General features: G+C 39.8%; 1 protein-coding gene across 2 annotated transcripts; it reads right to left on the bottom strand.

Moving 5' to 3' along the window:
- Positions 1-364: 364 nt before the first annotated feature.
- si:ch211-121a2.4 (transmembrane protein 205) lies at positions 365-14,405 on the bottom strand. 2 transcript variants are annotated; one of them, XM_060829891.1, is made up of 4 exons: positions 14,323-14,405; positions 8,547-8,690; positions 2,843-3,006; positions 365-1,739 (listed from the first exon to the last, which is right to left on the bottom strand). In XM_060829891.1, exons 2-4 carry the CDS (start codon positions 8,644-8,646, stop codon positions 1,437-1,439), a joined length of 567 nt encoding a protein of 188 aa, XP_060685874.1. In that variant the 5' UTR covers positions 8,647-8,690; positions 14,323-14,405; the 3' UTR covers positions 365-1,436. The 2 variants fall into 2 exon arrangements, with proteins under 2 accessions (XP_060685874.1, XP_060685875.1); XM_060829892.1 differs by lacking the exon at positions 14,323-14,405 and adding an exon at positions 13,875-13,954.
- Between the last annotated feature and the right edge of the window lie 86 nt (positions 14,406-14,491).

Raw genomic sequence — 14,491 nt, forward strand, 5'->3', positions numbered from 1 at the left:
GACTTTTTAAAAAAAAATTTGAATTCCAACACAGTAGATAGTAAAATTTAAAAGTATGTCCCAGGAACATTGGACAATACAGCACTGTTAACTCAAAGAAAATTAGCTATTCTTATTTTGTCTGACCTACGTGTGACTTCAGACCTACAAGTACTGTGTAGGAGTTTTAGTTGCCCTCGAGTGAGAAATGCAGGCATTACATTCCCTGAAATGACAGAGCAAACCACTTGATGCAAGGACAATGAAGAATGGGCAACTAATTCTGGCCTTGCCAGTGATACCTTCATCACAAAGAACAAAATTAATATAAAAACCATAAGCCATCAAGAGTACATGAAAAACAAACTAGAGAAGTGCAATAATGGAAAGGGTGACAAAATATTCTTTATCAACATTGGAAAATCATTAGTGTTTTTGATACAATACATTCAATCTACATCTTATACAAAATTATACGTACACATGAATGCCCTAAAAAGTTATGTACTGTTATCAAATTGGTATGATGTACATTAAAATTTTTTGGATAAAAGAATTAAGAGTTGGACTAGTGTGGGACACGGTTTTGAATTTTGGGACTAGACATATGGATCACAAATCTCTTCTAGTGTTCTAAGTTCCTAGAAAAGTTATTTATAACCTGTTCTAATTTCACATACATCAGATTCAGGCTAACAAAGAGTCCATCTAATAACAGGATTCTCATTGACAAAGAGCATATAAAAATTAATTCACAATTAATATATACACTGGCAAATTCCCCTTGGCTGTACTCAAAGATCCCATTGCGGAGCTCCTAAACTTTATTCAATCACAATTTGTGGATATGGAAAAGTATGACAGCCTATTTACACATATGCATTATAACACAGGGTAAACTACAGTAAGTCAAACTATAATAGAACTAAACATTTCCCACCCTAAAAAAAATAAAAGTACTGCTGGAAATCGGAAACAAAACCAGAAATCGCTGGAGAAATTTAGCATGTCTGGCAGCATCGATGGAGAGAGAGTCAACATTTTGGGTCCAGTGGCCCTTAAAGATTGGAGAGAAAGCAGAATCAATGTTTAAGGGTCACTAGACCCAAAACATTGACACTTTCTCTCCATAGATGCTGCCAGACCTGCTGAGATTCTCCTGCTATTTCAGTTTTTGTTTCAGATTTATCACCCTAGACTTGTCTTTGCTAATGAATATCAACAGCGATGCTTCAAATTTAAAATTTTCTACTTGCCACTGATTTTTGTTCTAAAATATTGCAAATAATAGCATGAACACTTTTAAAAATGCATAATTATTGGAGAGATCATACTGGATTTAATGTCCACCGTCAGACAATACAACAAAATAGTTTACTTTTCAGCCTTCCATTATTTGTAAATGAAGTTTTCACCATTCAACACTGAGCCTTTAAAATATTGTACTGAAAACACTTTCATAATGTGGATAAATTGGCTGCCATGTAGTACAAACTTATCCCATTACAGATGATGCAACACAGATTGCATAAAGAGGAAGTATTGTGATACAGGGTTAGTTGATGTGAAAACTTCTTGTATTTGGGGTTACTCTCCTTCAGCTTGTTATAAGCCTCTCTGTTGGTTGACAATCCAATATCCTTCCCCAGTCCACAGCTCTGTTCAATCAGATGCATATCAGCCATGATTTCAGAAGTTATCTTACCAAACCATTGTGCATTGAGCCCAGCAACAGTCACACAGATGAAAAGAACAATAATCTGTAAGAAAAGAAATTGCATGTAATCATTTTGAATTATCATTCACTGACTACATGATATACATCAGATTTAGTATAAATGGGTCTTCAAACCTGCCAATATATTGATCAAATTTAAGGCAGATTTCTACTGTGGGCTAAAGATAGTCCAGAATTAGCATAAGGCTCTCAAAACACATTTCATTTAGAACACCAGCAAGACACCAATGGAAACAGCAAACTGAATAAATTATACCATCTTTTTGACATTTTAATACAAACTTAAAATAGTCTAAGAGAATGCTGGGTGAGCATGCATCTTACAAGCATTGGCATAAAGGATCAGATAAGAAACCAACTCTATTCTTTAATTTAGGTTACTGCATTCAGCACAAATTAGATGCCTTAACTCATTTTGTAGGAACAGCCTGACGATCGCCAGTGAGAGAGCCTGGCCCTCCCAAGATGATGCTGCAGCTAAGCATCATATAGTGTTTTGATGAACTATCACACAATATGCAGCAATACAATGATGGATCCTAACTCAGAGGATATTCCCAGATTTCTGGAAGCATATTTGACTGCTATTCAACATCCTCGAGGGTTCAGCAGTTCTCAATAATTCCTAATTTTTTTAATGTGATGACAGATAGCACCCAATATGTGACAGCTGCAGGGAAGGCCCCATAAAGACATCAAAACAATTGTAGCGTGCTCTCTCATTGTTGCTCAAAGTAGACAAACAGGAGGCTGGAAGAACACAGCAAGCTAGGCAAAATCAAGAGGTGGAGAAGTCAACGTATTTGACAAAAAGAAACTGCAGATGAAGAAGGGTTATACCCCAAACTTTGACTTCTCCACTTCCTGATGCTGCCTGGCTTACTGTGTTCTTCTAGCCTCCAGCTGGTCTACCTTGGATTCCAGCATCTGCAGTATTTTTGTCTCTAGCATTGTTGTTCAAAAGCAGCCGAACCTGTGACAAAGTTAACAAGAGATTGTACGTAATCCAGACCAATCCTGGAAAAAAATACAAACATTCGCGATGAAAGGGTTACATCCCACCCAGAATGATGACTATTAACTTCAACATGCTCTCATTGTCCAATTAAAAACACTGAATGTTACCTGAAATGTCTCTTCTTCAGTTAACAACTCACTGGGATGATACATTGCAAAGATGGTTAAATTAAAGAAGGCACAGAAAGATCCAAGGTGAAAGTAGTATGGAAAAAGTCTGCTCTGAATGAAGCCGAATGTGTGTCTCGTGAGGTTACTGCCCATGATCAGACCTGTAGAACAAACAAAATGAGATTAAGAACTTCTGATTAAATTATTGATGAGGATAGCAATACAAAGTCAACCATAGGTTGTACTGTAAAGAGGAAACAAAAAAAATTATACAAAAATCAGTCTTTGGCCATTAACATTGGTTATTGCTCACTATATTTACCATAAGTCTACGCAGTTCAGTATGAAATCCTTTATCTCACTAATTATATTTTGCAAAGCTGTAAATGGCAATTATGGATGGCCAATGAGATATTTTTGCATAAGCGATAACTTAATTACAAAAATATTGTGCAGTACTGCAGGTTTTCTGATGCCAATATTAAACTGGGTGAGGGTTACTTAATGTAAATATCGATGTTAACACTGTCATATTTATCAGACTGGAGTCTTAATCAAGCGCAGCAGTTTTCTCACATGCCTGGGGAAGTCAGCAATGGAAACTTAAATCGGAGATAAAATCATTCATGACAAGAAAGTTAAATGGAGTGGATAGGAAGATAGAGGCCATAATCAAATCAACCACGATTTTACTACAAGACGAAACAGGCTTGAGAAACCAAACAGTCCTCATTTGTATGTATAATTCATATGAATGTAGTACATACAAATGTGTACTTTTGTAAAATATGGAAAGGAAATAGGGCAACCTCTAACAGAATCACTACAAACAGTTATTCTTCGAGTTTGAATACATCAGATGGACTCTAGAATTGTTTTCTACAGTCCCTCATTCCCCATTCCAACAGGTAAATCAGAGTCAGATGTACAGCACAGATACAGGCCCTTTGGTCCAACTCGTCCATGCCAACCAGATATCCCAAGCCAATCTAGTCCCACCTGCCATATCCCCCCCAAACCCTTCCTATTCATATACACATCCAGATGCCTTTTAAATGTTGCAATTGTACTAGCCTCCTCCACTTCCTCTGGCAGCTCATTCCATTTACACACCACCTTCTGCATGAAACACTTGCCCCTAGGTCCTTTTTATACCTTTCCCCTCTCACCCTAAACCTATGCCCTCTAGTTCCAGACCCCTCCACCCCAAGGAAGAGATTTTGTCTGTTTATCCCATCCATGCCCCCATGACTTTATAAACCTCTGTGAGGTCACCCCTCAGCCTCCATCACTCCAGGGAAAACAGCCCTAGCCTATTCAACCTCTCCCTGTAGATCAAATCTTCCGACCCAGGCAAACCCTTGTAAATTTTTTCTGAACCCTTTCAAGTTTCACACCATCTTTCTCATAGGAAGGAATCCAAAAGTGGACTAACCAATGTCCTGTACATCCACAACATCACCTTCCAATTCCTGTACTCAATACTCTGACCAATAAAGGAAAGCATACCAAACATCATCTTCACTATCCTATCTACCTGCAGCTCCACTTTCAAGCAGTGAACCTGCTCTGCAAGGTCTCTTTGTTCACCAACACTCCTTCGGACCTTACCATTAAGCGTATAAGTCCTGCTAAGATTTGCTTTCCCAAAATGCAGCACTTCACATTTATCTGAATTAAACTCCATCTGCCACTTCTCAGCCCATTGGCCCATCTGATCAAGATCATGTTGTAACCTGGTGTAACCTTCTGTGCTGTCCATTACATTTCCAATTTTGGTGTCATCGGCAAACTTATTAACTATACCTCTTATGCTCATATTCAAATCATTTATGTAAATAACAAAATGTAGCGGAACTAGCACCGATCCTTGTGGCACACCACTGGTCACAGGCCTCCAGTCTGAAAAACAACTCTACCAACACCCTCTGTTTTCTATCTTTGAGCCAGTTCTGTATCTAAATGGCTAGTTCTCCCTGTTTTCTGAGAGATCTAAGCTTGCTCATCAGTCTTCCATGAGAAACCTTGTCAAACACCTTACTGAAGTCCATATAGATCACATCTACCCCTTTGCCCTGATCAATCCTCTTTGTTACTTCTTCAAAAAACTCAGTCAAGTTTGAGAGACATGATTTCCCACACACAAAGCCATGTTGACGATCCCTAAATCAGTCCTTGCCTTTCCAAATACATGTACATCCTGTCCCTCAGGATTCCAACCAACAATTTGTCCACCATCATCAGGCTCATTGGTCTATAGTTCTCTGGCTTGTCCTTACAAACTTTCTTAAACAGTGGCACTACGTTAGCCAACCTCCAGTCTTTCAGCATCTCATCTGTGACTATCAATGACACAAGTATCTCAGTAAGAGGCCCAGCAATCACTTCCCTCGCTTTCCACAGAGTTCTCGGGTACACCTGATCAGGTCTTGGGGATTTAATCCAGCTTTATGCGTTTCAAGACATCCAGCACTTCCTCCTCTGTAATTTGGATATCTTTCAAGATGTCACCATCTATTTCCCTACATTCTATATCTTCCATGTCCTTTTCCACAGTAAATACTGACGCAAAATACTTGTTTAGTAGCTCCCCCATTTTCTGCGCTCCACACAAAGGCTGCATTGCTGATCTTTTAAGGGCCCAATTCTCTCCCTAGTTACCCTTTTGTCCTTGATGTATTTGTAAAAACCCTTTGGATTCTCCTTAACGGTATTTGCCAAAACAATCTCATGTCCCCTAATTTGCCCTCCTAATTTCTCCCTTAAGTATACTCCTATTGCCTTTTTACTCTAAGGATTCACCATCTATCCTGTTTGTGCCTGACAGACGCTTCCTTCTTTTTCTTAACCAATCCCTCAAATTCCTTTAGACATCCAGCATTCCCTATACCTATCAACCTTTCCTTTCATCCAAACAGGAATATCCTTCCTCTGGACTATTATCTCATTTCTGAAGGCATCCCATTTTCCAGCCGTCCCTTTACCTGTGAACATCTGCCCCCAATCAGCTTTTGAAAGTTCTTGCCTAATACTGTCAAATTTGGCCTTCTCCCAATTTAGAAGATTAACTGTTAGATCTGGTCTATCCTTTTCCATCACTATTTTAAAACTCAGAATTATGGTTGCTGGCCCCAAAGTGCTCCCCTGCTGACATCTCAATCACCTGCCCTGCCTTATTTCCCAAGTGTAGATAAAGTTTGCACCTTCTCTAGTAGGTACATCCACATCCTGAATCAGAAAATTTTCTTGTACACACTTGACAAATTCCTCTCCATCTAAACCCATAACACTATGACAGTCCCAGTCTATGTTTGGAAAGTTAAAATCCCCTACCATAACCACCCTATTATTCTTACAGATAACTGAAATCTCCTTACAAATTTGTTTCTCAATTTACCTTCTGACTATTAGAGGATTCTATAATACAATCCAAATAAGGAGGCCATCCCTTTATTTCCCAGTTCCATCCAAATATCTTCCCTGGATGTCTTTCCAGGAATGTCCTCCCTCAGCACAGCTGTAATGCTATGCTATCCCTTATCAAAAATGTTACTCCCCCCTTCTCTCTTGCCTCCCTTTCTATCCTTCTTGTAGCATTTGTATCCTGGAACATTAAGCTGCCAGTCCTGTCCATCCCTGAGCCATGTTTCTGTAATTGCTATGCTATCCCAGTCCCATGCTCCGAACCATGCCCGGAGTTCATCTGCCTTCCCTGTTAGGCCTCTTGCATTTGATATAATAAACTGCATTTATCAGTCCTACCTTGTTCTCTGCTTTGTTCCTGCCTGCCCTGACTGTTTGACTCACCTTTGTTCTCAACTGTACCAGTCTCATTTTGAAATCTTGCCTATCTCCCTGGGTCCCACTCCGCCCCACCTTTCGAGTTTAAATCCTCTCATATAGCTGTAAAAAATCTCCCTGCCATTATGTTAGTCCCCTTCCAATTCAGGTGCAATCCATCTTTCTTGCAGAGGTCACTTCTACCCCAAAACAGCTTCCAATGATCCAAAAATGTGAATCCTTCTCCCATACACCAGCTCCTCAGCCACATATTTATTTGTTCTATCCTCCTATTCCTGCCTCCATAGCTCATAGCATCGGGTGTAAGTCAGACTCATGACCCAGTTTGCCCTATAATCACCTCACTTTTCCTGAATGGAAAATATTGGGTTAATTAGCTCAATGTTCAGGTTTGTCTGCACCTACTGGCCTGCAACATTTTAAACGGGAAATGCTCTTCCCATTCTAAATTAGCCATGGGCACAGGAAAAGATAGAGACTGTTTGACCTGCTGTATACTGAATATAGGAAAATCTTGTTAGAAAGTAGATCTGAAAGACTTTGACACAGAGTCAATGACTCAAAAATGTACTGGGAGTAAAAAAGAAACGGAGATGTAGGGAGGAAATTCAAGAACATGGGTACTTGCCACTAATAATGAACAAAAGGACTTTGAAATGCAAAAAAGGAGAAACACAGCAGAACTGTACAAGGGGAGTTCTAAGGGGACAAACTCCAATGTTCTGGTCGATTGTGTCTAAGCATAAAGAAATGTTGAGGAGGAAAAGAGGTGATAATGTTCAACTATTACAGAGAATATTATTCATGACTTTGAATACAAGAGTTGAAGAAAAGTGCCAGCTTATTTAAATCAAGCGTCTGCTCTGGGATAATTTGAGATTGTGGGTAGTTAGATGGGCTATAGTAATTCAACAAGCTGAATCTGTGCTTTTGTGAGCTGCGATTGTGAGGTTTCATATGTAAATTATGAATTTTTCCATTCCAATACCGAATCACTTCACACTTCAAAGGCATTGGAAAGAATACCAAAAATTATAATTTCTTCCATCATAGAAGTCGCACTTTATCCTTTAATATTTCTTTCCCCCACAGTACAACTAATGAAATATTGGATTTGCTTTTAAGGACAAATAATGAGAAGTATACATCTCAAAGCATTTGTAAATCATTTTCTTGTACATCCTAGGTAAGGCTACTGGATTTCACGATCACAGTAAAACTAATTGGATTACAGAATTTAATTTTTCAAGTTAGTTTGATGCAGTGGCTTTGATCACATCTTTATTGAGACATAGAATTGGATGTACGCCTTTGAAAAATGCTTTTGTTAGGTAGGAGACATGAGAAACTGTTTGAAGCTATTGAACAGCTTACTAATTATACTCCATTGCCTAGAACAAATGCATGTATGGATGCATGTTCATTGTGGCATGTTTGACCCTGTTAAACTATAGAGAATAGAAACAAGTATTAACTATCAATAGTAATGGTTCAACAAAAGAATCAATTACAGGGGAGGCAATGGCTTAGTGGTAATGTCACTAGACTAGTAATCTAGAATTCCAGTTAATATTCTAGGATCAAAGATTTGAATGTTAGGTGGTGAAGTTTGAATTCAATAATCAAAAAAAATAGAATAAAAAACTAGCCTAATGGTGACGATTAATCAACAACTGTCGATTGCTGGAAAAATTCATCTGGTTCAGTAATGTCCTTTAGGGAAGGAAATCTGCCATCCTTAACTGGTCTGGCCAACAAGCGAATTCAGATCCACAGCAATGTGGTTGATTTTAAACTGCTCCCTGGGCAAGTAGGATGGGCAATAAAGGCTGGTCAAGCCAATGCTGTACATGACCCCATTTCAGGAATTAAAAAAAGTACGGAGAGAGGAGACACTTACCTGATATAAATGTGACCCATATCTGCATTCCCCAGAAGGTGGAGAGGAACATCAGGTGCAGAAGTTTGGCAAACGTTGTAGGTTCTCCTTCAGTCGGCATGGTAACTTACACAGATGACATCACAACCAAGGAAGGCAGAAACCCTGCGCCAAGTGAAAGAAGACATAAGACCAAAGTGAAATGTAAAACTAAAGTTAAACCAAGCTCAAAAATGACCAGTCTCAACTTCTGATTTGCAAACATATTTACCAAAAAGGTATAATATATGTCCTCCAGTGTAAATTCTGAAAAGAAAACAACAAATGTCTTTTCAATTATTAAAGATGTGGAATCAAGTAGATGCAGAGAAAGGCTTATGCTCGAAACGTCGAATTCTCTATTCCTGAGATGCTGCCTAACCTGCTGTGCTTTGACCAGCAACACATTTGCAGCTGTGATCTCCAGCATCTGCAGACCTCATTTTTTACGCAGAGAAAGTGGAGAATAGTAAAACTGAAGGAAATTAGTTCAAGTTTTCAGAAGAAACACCATCCAGAGCAGTGATAATGTGGAAGTTGCTATTATAAGTTGAAGAGTCATACAGCCCAAAAACAGACCTTTCAGTCCAACCAGTCCACACCAACTATAATCCTAAACTAAATTAGTGCCACCTGCCTACATTTGGTCCATATCCTTCCAAACATTTCCTATTTATGTTCTTATCCAAGTGTCTTTTAAACATTTTAACTGTACCTCAATCCACCTGTGAAGTTAATTCCATATGCCAACCACTCTTTAAAAAAAAAGGTTGGCCTCATGTCTCTCTTTTCTCACCTCAAAAATATGCCCAGAGTTTTGCAATCTCCATCCCTTGGGAAAAGACATCTGCAAATCACCACATCTATACCCCTCATGATTTTATAAACCTCAAAAAGGTGACCTCTCAGTCTCCTACGGACCTGTAAAGAAAAAGTGCCAGTCTAATAAATCAAACCCTTCATTCCCAGCAACGTCCTGGCAAAATTTTTCTGAAGTTTCTCCAGTTTAATATCTTTACTATAACAGAACTGAACATTTCTCCAGAAGATGCCTTCCCAACATCCTATGCAATCTTAAAATGACATCCCAATTCTTACACTTGAAGAACTGAGCAATGAAGGCAAGCGTGCTAAATTGCTTCTTAAGCACCCTATCTACATGTGACACAAAAACTTCAAAGAATTGTGAATTTGAAGCCCATGGTCTCTCTCCTACAACATTGCCCAAGGCCCTACATTTAATTGTATAAGTCCTGCCATTGTTCATATTACAAAAATGCAATACTTTGCATATATCCAAATTAAACTCCATCTTCCACTCCTCAGCCCATTGACCCAATTGATCAATACCTCTGTGATCTTAAGATAACCTTCTTCACTGTCCACTGTGCCACCAATTTTAGCTTCATTTACAAACTTACTAACCATGCCTTCTATATTCTCTTTCAAATCGTTTACAAATGATGAACAGTGGACCCAGCACTGGTCCCTGTTGAACACTGCTGGTAACAAGCATCCAATATGAAAAACCACCGTCTCTCACCAGTTTATCATCTGCATTAAGCCAATTTTGCATCCAATTAGCAAGCTCATCCTGAATCCCATGTGATTTTACATTACTAATTAGTCTATAATGTGAAACCTCGTCAAAGGCTTTAGTAAAGTCAAAGTAAACAATGTCTACCACTCTGCCCTCAACAATATTCTTGGTTGCTTCCTCAAAGATCTTAGTGAAACATAATTTCCCTTGCACGAAACCATGCTGACTATTCCTAATCATTCCTTGCCTCTCCAAATGTATATTAGTCCCATTTTTCAGAATCACCTTCAATAATGTTGCAGCTGCTCAGGACTTTTGGAATTGTGCGCGCAATTCTGGTCTCCGTCCTAGAGGAAGAAGGTTGTGAAACCTGAAAGGGTTCAGAAAAGATTTACAAGAACGTTGCCAGGATTGGAGGGTTTGAGCTGTAGGGAGGGGCTGAATAGGGTTTCGGAGGCTGAGGAGTGACCTTATAGAGGTTTATAAAATCATGAGGGGCATGGATAGGTTAAATAGCCAAGGTCTTTTCCTTCAAGTGGGGGAGTCCAGAACTAGAGAGCATAAATTTAGGGTGAGAAGGGAAAATTTTAAGGTATCCAAGGATAATGTTTTCACAGAGGGTGGTGCTTGTATGGAATATGTTGCCAGAAGTAGTGGTGGAAGCTGATGCTTTTTCAATGCTGTAATCTGGATGGGTAACAGAATAGGAACCGTTCAGAGGGATATGGGCCAAGTGCTGGCAAATAGGACTAGATTAATTTAGGGATATCTGGTTGGCATGGACGAATTGGACCAAAGTGTCTGTTTCCATGCTGTACATCTTTATACCTCTTTAACTTACCCATCCCTGAAGTCACATGCTTTTAGTTTCCAGGTTCTTTCTTCCATTCCTTCTTAAACAAAGGCATAACATTAACCATTCCCCAATCCTCTGGCATCTCACACAGTTATAGATGACATAAATATTTTTGCAAGGTCCCTGCAAATTCCTCCCTAACTCCCTACAACACCTTGGGATACACTACACCATGTCCCAGAGATTTATCCATCTTTATATTTTCTAAGATTTCCAGCACTTCCTCTTCTAAAAAGGTTTCAAATCAATATTTATTTCAGAGTTCTGTAGCTTCCATTTCTTTCTCCAAAGTAAAAACTCCCATCTCCTGAGGTTCAACAAAGACAACCTCTTTGATCTTTAAGGGACCCAACTCTCTCTCTCGTTGCCTTCTTGCTCTTAATGTATTGTAGAATCTCTTTAGATTATACTTAGCCTTAGCAGACACTTATCTTACATCCCCACTTTGCCTTCCTGATCTCTTTCAAGAATGCCCCGACATATTTAAATGCACTTCAGTGAAAAGTAGATAAACTTTTGAGAGAGCAGGGAATAGATCTATGAGGAAAGATGAGGAGATGCATTGAACAGAGTATTGATCCTATCCACCATCTACAAAGCACAAGTTAGGAGAATAATGGAATAGTGTATTTGCCTGGATGGGTGCGGGTGCAGCTCCAACAACAATGGACATGATTTCCAGGACAAAGCAGCCCACTTGACTGGCATATCTACAAACATCCATTCCCTTCAACACAAGATGCTCAGCAAAAACAATGTGAACTATCTACAAGTTGCACTACAAATATTCACCAAGGCTCCTTAGACAGCACCTTCCAAACCCAAACTGTTAGAAGAAAAAGGGCAGCAGATACATATGCACACCATCTCCAATTTCTGGATTAGTGGTGCTGGAAGAGCACAGCAGTTCAGGCAGCATCCAAAGTGCAGCGAAATCGACATTTCGGGCAAAAGCCCTTCATCAGGAATCTCCAAGCCAGTCACCATCCTGTCTTGGAAATATATCATGATTTGGAGGTGCCGGTGTTGGACTGGAGTGGACAAAGTTAGAAATCACACAACAGATATAGTTGAACAGGTTTATTTGGAAGCATGTAAGATTCTGTAAGCCCCACTTTAGAAATAGAATTGACTCAACATTGTGACAGATTTTATCTTCACACATTTAATGCATTGTCTGAGCTGAAATGACACCTATTACTAGAAATGCTGACACCACCTTGAGATGGAGTTCTTGGATTTACATACTAAAGAATCTAAATCACCATATCCCATCGGGGGGGGATGCAGGGGTGATGGAGGTGCAGCACGGTGGCTCAGTGGTTAGCACTGCTGCCTCTCAGCGCCAGGGTCCCAGGTTCAATTCCAGCCTCGGGTGACTGAGTGGAGTGTGCACATTTTCCACGTATCTGCGTAGGTTTCCTCCCACAGTCCAAAGATGTGCAGTTAGGTGAATTGGCCATGCTACATTGACAAATGCTCCTAACAACTATGGGCAGAGGAGGTGGGTTACTCTTCGGAGGGTCAGTGTCGACTTGTTATCCGAAGGGCCTGTTTCCACACTGTAGGGAATCTAATCATATTCCATTCTGAAAGATGAAAGACTGAATCAAACTATAATCAAAATTGTTTAATATAACATTACAGCTCCATGGCACTGTAAACCTTTTGCTATAAATTCTGTGTCATATGGTCATGTGCTTTGACCAGCAACACATTTGCAGCTGTGATCTCCAGCATCTGCAGACCTCATTTTTTACTCATATGGTCATGTACCACAACTTCAAGATTAGAGTGGTTCTGGAAAAGCACAGCAGTTCAGACAGCATTTGAGGAGCAGGCTTTTGCAAACGTCGATTTTCCTGTTCCTCAGATGCTGCCTGAACTGCTGTACTTTTCCAGCACCACTAATTTCGACTCTGATCTCCAGCTCTCATTTTCGCTAGGTTCCACAACTACCTGATGAAGAGACAGTGCCTCCCAAAGTTTGTGTTTCTGAATAAACCTGTTGTGACTTTAACCTGGTGTTGTGAGATATTTAACTTTGGAAATATATCAGGGTCAGAATCCTGGAACTCCTTCCTTACTGGCATTATGGGTGTACTGACACTAGATGGACGCCTGCAGCTCACCACCATCTTCTCAAGAGCAACTCGCAATGGACAATAAATGCTGGACAAACCAACACAACCCACATCCCATCAGTTTTTTTTAAAACGGTCCTGTCTGTTACACCATATATATTAGACAGTCAACAATAACTAGCCTGTTGATATTTCCATTATGGTTACTATTTCTTTCTCAGCGAGATGTTAGGAATTGGCAGCATTGTTTAGATTCATGAACTTGATTGATCCTGCCAGGTATGGTGCGCTCTAGATGCAAATCCATCTTCGCAACCGACCTAAACCTTCCAACATGCTATCCATCAATCAACTTCACGAAACCAGATCTCGCTGTCGCTACTTATTTAGGATTATGGAAGCGCTCGATCTCTCTTGGTTCGGAGCAAAAATTACTTCGTAACATCTTGAGCTCCACCACCATAAATTCCAACTGTTCTGTACAGCGCCACGTTTCGCTTACTCACAGCGTTCTGTCGAAAAGTCAACGACCTGAAAGATTAACCCTAATTGTCTTCACAGATACTGCCTGACCATACTGTTACCAGCATTTTCTGTTTTTAAACTGAGAACAAAACACTGCTTGTTGACTTAAAAAGATGAATTACTTTTGCGCAACAGGACTCCTGTCTCACTTCTTGCTTTTTAGTTTCACTATCCCTTCTCCTTTGCCCAATATAAAGTTTCTTACATCCAGCTTGGAGATATAAAAATATAAGACAGCTAGAAATTAAACTATTTTAAACAGATTCTGCTAGGCCTGCTGTGTATTTCCAGAATTTTTAACTTGCCTTAAAAGGCAGGAGAGAGTTGAACTCTGGTGAACTTCCAACATCAAATAGATCTGAAAAATGACCTTGTGTTGAGAACGTTTGTGCGTGTGTGCTCGTCAGGATGGGAGGTAAAAACACAACAGCCAACGGGAACTCGGTGAGGTTAATCCATTTTCTGAGGCTATCACAAGCGTCAATTAACCAAAAACTGCGGTGTTTTAACAAAATTACAACAATCAAATAATATATTTCCACGCTTTTCTCTTTTAAAATATCCAGATATAGCTCCAAGGTCTCAGATATAGCTTTTAGGTCAGATTAAAATTCAGACTAAACTTTCACCGATACGTCGCTTTTCATTGCAGACGGAAAATTATACTTGCATTTCCCAAAACTTTACGCCAAAGAACTTTGTAGTTTACATGTGCTGCTCCAGAAATGAAGGAAAGAAATGCACAAGATTTACCTTCCTATCGTCTGTCCCGAGCTGGGTCAGGCTGCTACCTGCCTCAGTACAAGCCAGCGCTACACTCTCACTGTATCATTCCCCACCCCCAGCCGCTCTCCTCATTGGCTCGAGTCACCTCCCAGCTGCTCAGGGGAGAAGGTGCCAATCAACGGCATGAGATCCCACC

Source organism: Hemiscyllium ocellatum, chromosome 9 (assembly GCF_020745735.1).
Source record: "Hemiscyllium ocellatum isolate sHemOce1 chromosome 9, sHemOce1.pat.X.cur, whole genome shotgun sequence".
Taxonomy (NCBI): Eukaryota; Metazoa; Chordata; class Chondrichthyes; order Orectolobiformes; family Hemiscylliidae; genus Hemiscyllium; species Hemiscyllium ocellatum.

Excerpts from the sequence above, each read along its gene's own strand:
- si:ch211-121a2.4 (XM_060829891.1), bottom strand. The coding sequence starts at position 8,646 with ATGCCGACTGAAGGAGAACCTACAACGTTTGCCAAACTTCTGCACCTG. Across the intron at positions 3,007-8,546 it reads ATGGGTCACATTTATATCAG|GTCTGATCATGGGCAGTAAC; the intron begins GTAAGTGTCTCC and ends TTTGTTCTACAG. Across the intron at positions 1,740-2,842 it reads CTGAAGAAGAGACATTTCAG|ATTATTGTTCTTTTCATCTG; the intron begins GTAACATTCAGT and ends CTTTTCTTACAG.